Below are 10,150 nucleotides of genomic sequence, written 5' to 3'. Positions count from 1 at the left end.
TAACAGCTTGTTCATTTGATGACTGCTTGCTGATGATCTCATGTCCTTTTCAGACTTCAGATTTATCCTCACAAAAAAAAGACAATTCTACTATGTCATAAAAAATAATACATTTTATTACATTTCCCCCCCCCCAAAAACAAACATGTTATTTCAATTTTCTGTGATGTGGCTGAGTTTGGACAGAACGAAGAGGCACATTATAGCCACTAACAGTCTCTCCAGCAGTATTTCATACATCAATGAAATTCAAGTATTCAATTGGATACGGTTACATCCACGTTACAGTTAATTCAATGCTCTGGCACTCACTCCCATTCATAACTTCCACCTCGAACATCTTACTTACACACTTCTCTCTCTCGTTCTCTTCCTTCCCTCACTACTCATCTCATTCCATTCATTTCTTCAGCTTCTTCTGAGCCGCTTTCTTCTTCACCATCTGCAGGCGTTTCATGGCGTTGAGCTGAGACTCTTGGGACGTGGGCGCCTTGCCACCCCCTGGCGCTTCAGCCGCAGCCTTCGACCCGTTACCGTTCCCATTCCCTGCTCCATTGCCCCCAGACCCTCCGCTGTTCCCTCCCGGGCTGGGCTGAGGCCCACTGGGGGAGGACCCAGGACTTGTCCCCTTCCCCTGGTTCTCCCCACTGGAGGACCGGTTTAGGGTCTGCTTCCCCAGGGTCAGAGGTGGAGGAGGCTTCAGAGGCACAGAGCTGGAGCCGTTTCCACCATCGCCATTATTTCCATTTCCTCCTCCGATCGCCATCTTGGAGCCACTGCCACCCAGTCCTCCGCCCGTCTTGGAGCTGGCCAGCCCGGAGAGTCCGGCAGGTTTCTGGCCAGGGGGGGTAGAGGTGGAGGAGGTCTTGCTACTTCCACTTGGCCCTGAGGAGCCAGGTTTGGTGCTGGCGCCAGGGCCAGCGGTGGTCTTGGCCCCGAAGGCGGCCCACCCTGTGAGGCCGCTTCCCGACTGCAAGGAGCCGCTGCTACTGGAGGGGTTGGCAGATACTGCTGCAGACGCCTAGGAGGGAAAGAAACAAGCGTTAGAGATGCAATAATCCTAAGCATATCAAAATAACTCTGATCCTTTCCCCCTAGTATAATGTCCAGGTATTACACACATGGTCAGTTTGCATGACAACATATAAACATTTAGTCTTTACATTCAACCTAAATGTCCGCCATCTTCGAAAAGGCTATTGCACTGTATGCCATGTAATGTTGTATAATGTCTGGGTATTACATGATCAGGTTGCATTAGACAAGGTATATCTCATTGAAAAATTTCATTTAACCTAAATATGCCTTGTAGTTCAAATATGCAGCTCTGGTGTTGTAATGCTTACCTTCACCTCAGTTCGTTTGAAGGCCTGAAAGGTGCTGGATGTGTCGGGTTTGACCTTGAGTTCCGGTTTCTTCACCAGAGGGTCCTTCACCACGGGGGCTGCTGACACAACGGCTGGTGTCGGCTTCTGTGAAGGCTTCTGGGTCTTCTGGGCCTGGCAGGAAAAACAACAACAGCATAAGAACCCATTCAACTGGAGTCTTTTTGGGAGTGTACAACATTACAGAACGTTCAGATAGAAATGTATTGTGTAGAAAATAGATGATTGTCTGTCAGTTAGAGTAAGGAATCGTTTCAGCTCTGTTCATTAAATTTCTATCTGCAACGTTCAGAAGGTCTCAACTCACTGAATACACCCCTTATTATAAGTATTGCTCACATGGTTTGCGTCCAAAATGGCACTCTATTCCCTATATAGTGCACTACTTCTGGCAAGCGCACATAGGGATTTGGTTAAAAGTAGTGCACTATGTAAGAAACAGGATGCCATTTCAGACTCAGCCAGGATGACTTTGTCGTCTATCCATCTCTTACCATGCGTTTCATCTGCCGGGTGCAGCGGGCGCAGTACCACACCAGGCGCGGGTCGTTGACGTCCTTGTCCGTCACCTGGGGCTTGTGGCAGTCCTGGTGGTAGAGGTTGTGGCACTCCTGGCACTCCACTAGCTGGTTGCCCGACGTCACCGTCATCTGCCTGAGGTCATCAACATGAAACTTATTGATTGATTTTATTTCTCAATGAAAACACATTACACACAGTACATACAGTCATTGATCACTGAGAGTTAGACGTAGTGTTCACAGGCACCAAACGGGGAAAACAGGACAAACAGGAAAAGACTACATGGACTTTTTTGTTTTCAGTTGCGACCCAGGTGGCATTCAAAAACATCCAGGTACCTACCTGCAAACCACACAGGCCAGCCCCATCTCCATGGCGAAGTCGTCAGCGTTGGTCTCCGCGTCGAAGTTGGAGAAGTCAGGCAGAGGTATGTCTTTGAAGGGCTGGACTGTGACGGGGGACGAGCGGTTCTCCTGCTGCTTGGGCTCCAGGCGAGGCTTCTTAGACGGCTCAGGTCCTTCACCTGGCTCTACCCTCACCTGGAAGACAAAGGGAAAGTGCAATAAAGGTGTTAGGAAGGTTATATAACAGTGTTATGAAGGTTTATAAAGTTGATATGTAGGTGGTATGTTCTATTTCAACCTCAACAAACACGGATTTCATACTAAAATGTTGACGTATGACCTTTACGTGACGGTTTACGTTCTGTGTCATCTCAACAAACTGAAGATATGTCACACTGAACAAATTACTCCAATTTTGTATCCAATATATAACATTATGTATGTACAGTGGATAATTGTGCATGCATGTTTGGTTCTAGATTGTCTCAACAAAAGGAATGGAATTACTGGAATATGGATGAATGTCTTAAAATTCAATGTAATAACATTATGTATGACGAACGATTACACGTGGTTTTTGTGGTTTCCATGATTTGCAGTACTGGTTTGGTTCTGGAACTAACTAGCCTAGATCATGAATAAATCCCTATCCCCTACTCAGGCACAGCATCCATTCCATTTCGTACCTTGTCTGAAGGCCTCTTCTCCACCTCCTTTTTGCTCTTCTCTGAGCTGCTGGACTTGCTGCTGCTGCTGCTAGATGAAGAGGAGGAGCTACAGGAGGACTTAGAGTCCTGTTTATTTATGCTCATCTTGGACACGGACACCTTCGTCACCTCCACCTCCTGTTGATAGATACACTTGTTGTATTCGGCGCATGTGACAAATAAAGTTTGTTTTTTAAACACGAGGCTTCAGAGCTACTTCTCCAGGATACAAATGTTGGGAGTGACTGAAAGAACTAGAGACAAGCGGCAGCGAAGGGACGTCTGAAATGATAACGATTGACACAGGCAATGCAAGACACAGGGGCCTAGGCAAGGTTTCATATTTTACACCTCGATCATGTATGTCTATGGATTCCCTTTGGACTACTGTCAAAACCCCATATGATGACATCATAAGAATATAATCGCGCCAGCCTGTAAAATGATGACAACATCATGTTCTGAAGAGAGGTGAATGAATGCCATATAGTATAATAATAATATATGCCATTTAGCAGACCCTTTTATCCTAAGCCACATAGTCATGTGTGCATACATTTTTGTACGTCTGGGTGGTCCTGGGAATCGATCCTACAATCCTGTCTTTGCATGCACCATGTTCTACCAACTAAGCTACAATAGTCCATACCTTCAGTGATGAGCGGTAAGAGGAATCACTCCCTCTGCCTGATAGAGACTCATCCAGAAGAGCTCGGAGTTTATCCACAGAGTCTTTGTTCTTTGAGTGCAAGTATCCCAGTCCCTTTAGGAAGACAGGGTCCAACTCCAGACTCACTGATGCAGCCATGATCACACTGAACTGTAGATAGAAAGGATGTGTAGAATATGGCATATGCTTTGACTATAGGCCCGACCTGTTTTTGGCCTCATCCAGTTGATACATATAGTACTGGCTAATTGGTGATCTCACAGCTAGTGAGTAACTTTAGTGATATTGTTGGACGGCAAAGCTAGACAGAAAACATAACCAACTAGTTACTATTGACACAAAGGTCAACTGCTTCTACACTAACTTGCATGTACATAATGCTAGGTAAGAAATTCTGACTTGTACGTGACTGTCAGCTTCTGAAGGTGTCTAGCAAGGTGTCCAGTTGGCTATCTAGCTATACCAAGTAGCTAAGTTAACGTTAGCCTTGGTTGGGAAACCTGCTAGTTAGCTCAAGTAGCTACCTAGCTAGTAAGCTAGCAAAGGTTAGTTGAGATTCGTCATGTTTGATTACCTTACCTTACTCTCAAATATCTTTAACGTGTATTTCTCACACCAATGTGGTTATTATGACACGTAAGTATTCACAGTAACTTAACAAGTCGCATTTGAGCTACTGTAGCTGAAACGCCTTTATTTCCTAGCGGCATTCTTGTCCATCCACTAAATACATCCGAAGAAACAAGCAAGCTAATTTGTTGTACGGACCTCGACATTACCCGTAGCATATTTTGATTATCTAGACTGTATTCAAAATACGTCACTATAACTATATAGTGTATACATCATTTTGTAATACAATGTTTACATTTAATTTAAGTATGTATGTATCATTGATCAGGTCGGTCTGTATTAACTGTTACACGTGGAACTGACTTGAGGAAGTGACGTGCTTACTATAACAACGTGCACAGTGAGCTTCACATGAACTGTAAGTAGCTAATTTCAATGTATCATAGTTTGCTTGATTGTCAGAACCTAAGCAGAAACGAGGCGTGGGCTAACTATGTAGAGCACTAGCTAAATGTATACCTAGCTAGACAGCTACTACCTAGCTAACAGTTGGTAAGTTAACGTTGGATATGCAAGCATATGCTAGTCTTAGCTAGCAACTTTAGTCTAGCAGACTAAACTCTACTTCACGATATAGACATACATCTTGAGATGTATGGAGTTAACTTTAGTCAGCTAACTTTGGTCAGTTTGTTGCCACAGTACCATTTGTCGTGTTTACAGGTTTGATTGACACCAATATTCAACCTATTCAGTACCTCCTGTCACAATGACGCAGACAGACCCACATCAGGAGCAGCCAGAGTGTCTCTACCTGGAATTATCCTCCCAAAACGAGCAGCCCTCTGTTCCCCTACACACCTCCATCTCACTCTTTCTCCTGTCTTACTGCGAGTGCACATCATTCAAAGTCTTCCTCGTCTCTGCCAAGCCTGACACACAAAGCTCACAATCCTGGAAGTCACAGGTTTGTCATTGTCGATTTGCTTTGTGTTGTAGACAGTAATGACAGGCAACGAAGTTGGGAAAACTTTACTGAGCAGGTTTCAGTCAACTATTTAACACAATATAGTGAAGATGAATGAATACATGTCAACATCGATATGTGTAACAACAATATTGCTTCGACAGGTACCAACGTCTTTAGCTGTCTCGATGGTCCATGTCAAGGACTTGCCTGTGTTGGTGAGGGGCTGCCGTCTCCCCGCCGTACTGGATGAGACTGGGAGGTACTGCAGGGCCGGGCTGGCTGTGGTGCTCAGGCATATTATAGACAGGACCTGTGAGGCAGACCCCAGAAGGAAGGATGCAGCATCACTGCTAGGGTTCAAGAAGACCTGTCTGAAGGCCTGCGCTGAGGTAAGGGGCAACACTCAATTATTATGGTATGCATGCAGTGCCATTGGCAAAACTACGAATGATTCTGTTTGTGTATAGATGACATTAGTGTTTTTGTTTTTTTGTTTCTAGGCATAATTAAATTGTCACACATCAGTAGGAGCTTTCCCATTGGAAAACCAATTGAATCTTATATTCTTCCAGAGGGATTTTTTATGAGCTTGTGAATAATATGGGATAGACTTGTTTACTAGTTGTCTTGGACACACAGTACTGCTGTATAAAAATACAACTCTACATTACACCAATGCCACAAATATTAGTCAAAATGAATGCATGTTCCTCCTCTCCCTTATAGGTGAGCCAGTGGACCAGGCTGTGTGAGCTCAGTATCCCCTCAGCTGTGGAGGCCCACCTCCGGCAGCCCACTAACCCATCCCTGCACCTCCCCTCTGCCCTCCTCAACCTTGAAAAGACACTAGGCGAGCCCGTCAAGGTGCACAACGACGACAAGATCCGCCGGCAGAAGCTCCAGCAGCAGCAGAAGAACCACCAGAAGAAAATCTCTCAGGACCTCCAAGAGGACCAAGGGACAGACGTCACCCAGCCCCAGGATTCGCAGTCCGCCAACGGGCTAGAACTCCAAGCAGCCCTGGCCAAGCTCTATGTGGATAGTGGTGCAGTTCCGTCCACGACCATTAGGGAGAGCTCTGACATCAGGAAAGTGAAGACCACAGAGCTGCCGCAGCTGGAGCATGTGTTTGCCGAGGGGCTGTACTTCACTCTGACTGATGTGGTGTTGCTGCCTTGTATCCATCAATACCTGGTAAGGAAGGCCCTTGGAGGTTATCTGTTAGTTATATGTTTGAAGGGAAGTTAGTCTAGAACTCTTAGCCTGAGTCCTAGATATGTTTGTGCTGTCTTTCCAACTCCATTGCTGTCACTGGCAAAACGGCACAAACAGATCTGGGACTCAGGCTACATAGTTCTTGCTTTATGCACTTGATTTATATTCCACGGACCAAGCCTCCCTTCTGCTGGTCACTAAATATGTAAACTACCAGCACTTCTCTTGCAATCGTGTTTCTTCAATCTTTATGCAACTTGCATTTCCCAGGCCTGTTTAGTCTCCATGCTAGTTTTAGACAAGTGGTAGCTCTGAGTGTGTGGCACATTTTATTTTAACAGTAGCATATTACCCTATTGTCCCCTGTCATCACCTGCTACCTCATTTGAGTACTTACACCTGTTGCCATGTCGACCGTATTATGAAGGCCTCTGAAATGATGCATGATGCCCTTCTACATTGAATGTCTCATCAGGTGGTACCTGTACACCCACAGAGGCTTTATACAGTGGAAACCAGGCAGAACAGTGCCTTCCTAAGAGAGAGTGTGTGTGTGTGTGTGTGTGTGTGTGTGTGTGTGTGTGTCAGTCAGCACAGATTCTATTCTCAAAGGTGGTCCACCTGGCTGTGGATGATGACAAATAGGTCTATTTTAAATGTAGTTGGTTGATATGCATTTCAATGAACCGGCTTTGAGATCATGCTTGGTTCGACGTGCTGATTTTAAAATGATGTCATTGTCAGAGCCTAATTTCGGATGTGAGAAATTAGGGTTGCGAGATTGGTGTTGAAAGGATGAGATTTGCTGCCAATCACTTACTGTAGTTCATCATCAAGTTAGTTTGTAAAATAGTTATTTTAATTTGCCCCTAGCTGAATTTTCCTGGGAACTTTTTAGTTATAGATTTCCCATATTTTGTTTAGTGTTTTGGTGGTTTGGGTTTTTATGAGATGCCACCACGGGGTGTTAGTTATCGATCTATTATGCCTTGGAGCCAAGCGGTCAACAGGGTCTCCTCTGCACACCTCTCTCCTCTTCCATCTCTCCTCCTGTTCTCATAGCTGTATAGCCTGGGATTGGAATGAAGTGAAGTTCTCACAATGAGGCTCTTAGGGGTCAGCTGTGCTCCAGTGGTTTCCAGTTTCACACTCAGCCTAGCATGTCTCCTCTCTTCTCCCACACAGCCACCGCCGTCTATCCACAGATCCACAGGACAGAGAGCCAGATAAAAGACCCTTGGCTTTATCTACTGTCACCTCTTTCTATGCTCTGTCTGTTTCCCTCTCACTCTCTCTCTCTTGGAAACACACACACACACACGTTATGTTCTTCTATCCTCGTGGGAACCTTCAATTAATTTCCATTCAAAATACTATTTTCCCCAACCCCTAAACCTTACCATAGCACTAACCCTAACTCTAACCACTAGCCCCTTATCCCTAACCGTAATTGTAACCCTAAACCTAACCCCTAAACTTAAAATAGCCTTTGTCCTCATGGGAATGTGGGAAATGTCCCCAAGAGGGAGACATTTTCTTGTTTTACTATCCTTGTGGGGATTTTAGGTCCCCACAAGGATAGAATAACTAACATACACACGTACACACACACACCCCTCTACGGCTGTCCATCTCTCTCTCCCAACCCTTGCCTTTCTTAGTGCTTGTCTCTCTCCTCCATCTCCAGAGGGGTGATGAGTGGAGGGGATCAGCCTGGTGGAACCTGGGCTCTTGGTTCAGTGCAGATGACACTTCTGATGAATCACTTAGCTGACTCAGGCCATTGTCTTCACTTTCCCCTCCTCCTCCCCCACAGAGCTCCCTCCAGAGCCACAACGCCAGCGTGCTATCCCAGCTGCCTCTCTTGCTGCGCTGGTACCTCCAGGTCCAGGAAGTCCCCGGGGTCCCCAGGGCGGCCCAGGCCTGTGGGATGGCCCTCTCCACCCGCAAGACCTTCACTATCGGCACCCCAACCATAGCCGAAACACAACAGTCCAGCCAAGCAAATCAGGAAAGCCTGGAGATGACGATGAAGGAGGTGCACTTCGTTGGAGGCCCCAGGCCCACGATGACTAAACTCAAAGTAATTTAATATTTTTTAAAATCTTTCTCCCACTCCCTCTCGGTCTCTTTCCCCCCCTCTCTCTCTCTCTCTCTCAACTCTCCCCTCATGCCTTCCCACCATCTCTTTTTGGGAGGATTAGATGAGGCACATTGAAGGTTTCAGGAAAGCTGTCAGTGGTAAAAACTCACATGCTCTCTAGCAGCAGCGCCTTTCTCTCTCTTGAATGCCTCTAGGCACATCGCGCGCGCAAACCCACAGAACTGCCCCAATTTGGTACTCCCTCATCCCACTGCCTGTCCCTGAGCTGCAACGATAAAGGATTTATGCACTCCAATTGGTTGTAAAATTGTCCCGCTTCCTATAATTGAAGGCTTTCTCGCAGATTATTGCGGCCTTGCTGTTGCGTTCTGATACTTTAAAGGCTGGTTTGCAGTTGGTCTATCGATGTTTGTGGATTGTTGTCACTGTGACATAATGAACATTATATTTTCGTCCAACATCAAACATGACGTTGTCGTTATGAAAAATTATAAACACAAAACGACAGCCAGGCAACTCAAAGGTACTTTCTAAACAATGATTTGGTTCGTTGCGAGCTTGTTGGCTAAATAGCTAGCTGGCTAGCCAGTTACAAAAATGAACAGAGTAGCGTTATAGCTGACGACGTCGGAAACTTACGATAGCTACTTTTTATTCATTGAGGAAATTGAACCCAACACAACATCATCATTACCTGCAAGGTAAAATTGCTTACGGTTGTGAGTGTGACGAAATAAAAGTAGGTCATTCTGTCTGTCAATTTTAGAACTCCTGCCACGTCTTGTCACAGATGGATTTGTTGCTGCCCAGTAACCAGGACAACGGACGTTGCGACAGTGGCAGAGACATGACCTGTTTTCATGTCTGTGTAACAAGGGAACCGACTGTCGTAGAGACATGACCTGTTTTCATGTCTGTGTAACAAGGGAACCAACTGTCACAGAGACATTACCTGTTTTCATGTCTGTGCAACAAGGGAACCGACAGTCACAGAGACATGACCTGTTTTCATGTCTGTGTAACAAGGGAACCGACAGTCACAGAGACATGACCTGTTTTCATGTCTGTGCAACAAGGGAACCGACAGTCACAGAGACATGACCTGTTTTTATGTCTGTGCAACAAGGGAACCGACAGTCACAGAGACATTACCTGTTTTCATGTCTGTGCAACAAGGGAACCGACAGTCACAGAGACATGACCTGTTTTTATGTCTGTGCAACAAGGGAACCGACAGTCACAGAGACATTACCTGTTTTCATGTCTGTGCAACAAGGGAACCGACAGACACAGAGACATGACCTGTTTTCATGTCTGTGCAACAAGGGAACCGACAGTCGCAGAGACATGACCTGTTTTCATGTCTGTGTAACAAGGGAACCGACAGTCACAGAGACATGACCTGTTTTCATGTCTGTGCAACAAGGGAACCGACAGTCACAGCGATGGTCTACAGACATTCCACATTAAATCTCGTTTTGACCAGCTACACTTGTCGCATTCTAATTGTTTACAGACATGTCATTAGACCAAGTGTAAACCGCATTTTAATAGTGATTTGCTGTGTAATTGTTTGACAGGTAATCAAATTGAAGTCGTAATTTCTGTCCCATAGGCCACTTTTATATTTGCCACCACTTTACACTATAGTGCACATCTT

At 45.5% G+C, this 10,150-nt stretch overlaps 2 protein-coding genes across 7 annotated transcripts in view; one reads left to right on the top strand and one right to left on the bottom strand.

The window, feature by feature from the left end:
• Positions 1-95: 95 nt before the first annotated feature.
• On the bottom strand, positions 96-4,561 carry LOC110497313 (integrator complex subunit 12). The gene is made up of 7 exons (XM_021573358.3): positions 4,208-4,561; positions 3,608-3,778; positions 2,938-3,096; positions 2,250-2,446; positions 1,880-2,039; positions 1,347-1,499; positions 96-1,021 (listed from the first exon to the last, which is right to left on the bottom strand). Exons 2-7 carry the CDS (start codon positions 3,764-3,766, stop codon positions 401-403), a joined length of 1,449 nt encoding a protein of 482 aa, XP_021429033.3. The 5' UTR covers positions 3,767-3,778; positions 4,208-4,561; the 3' UTR covers positions 96-400.
• Positions 4,544-10,150, top strand: part of LOC110497311 (glutathione S-transferase C-terminal domain-containing protein) — a 62,787-nt gene continuing 57,180 nt past the window's right edge. For 3 of the 6 annotated variants that reach the window (XR_016483928.1, XM_036933834.2, XM_090187817.1), the window contains exons 1-5: positions 4,547-4,619; positions 4,957-5,168; positions 5,333-5,560; positions 5,898-6,365; positions 8,203-8,469. Coding sequence is in view for 4 of the 6 variants with exons in the window: in XM_036933834.2 (XP_036789729.2) it covers positions 4,613-4,619; positions 4,957-5,168; positions 5,333-5,560; positions 5,898-6,365; positions 8,203-8,469 (1,182 nt within the window). In the remaining 2 variants the exon portion in view is untranslated. Of the gene's footprint in view, positions 4,620-4,924; positions 5,169-5,332; positions 5,561-5,897; positions 6,366-8,202; positions 8,470-10,150 lie in introns of all 6 variants that reach the window. The other 3 variants (XR_016483929.1, XM_090187820.1, XM_090187819.1) reach the window with 2 other exon arrangements.

Source organism: Oncorhynchus mykiss, chromosome 10, assembly GCF_057628025.1.
Source record: "Oncorhynchus mykiss isolate SJ-2025 chromosome 10, ASM5762802v1, whole genome shotgun sequence".
NCBI classification, from domain to species: Eukaryota; Metazoa; Chordata; class Actinopteri; order Salmoniformes; family Salmonidae; genus Oncorhynchus; species Oncorhynchus mykiss.
The sequence above is the reverse complement of the archived record's forward strand: the minus strand, read 5'-3'. Positions and strand labels throughout refer to the sequence as shown.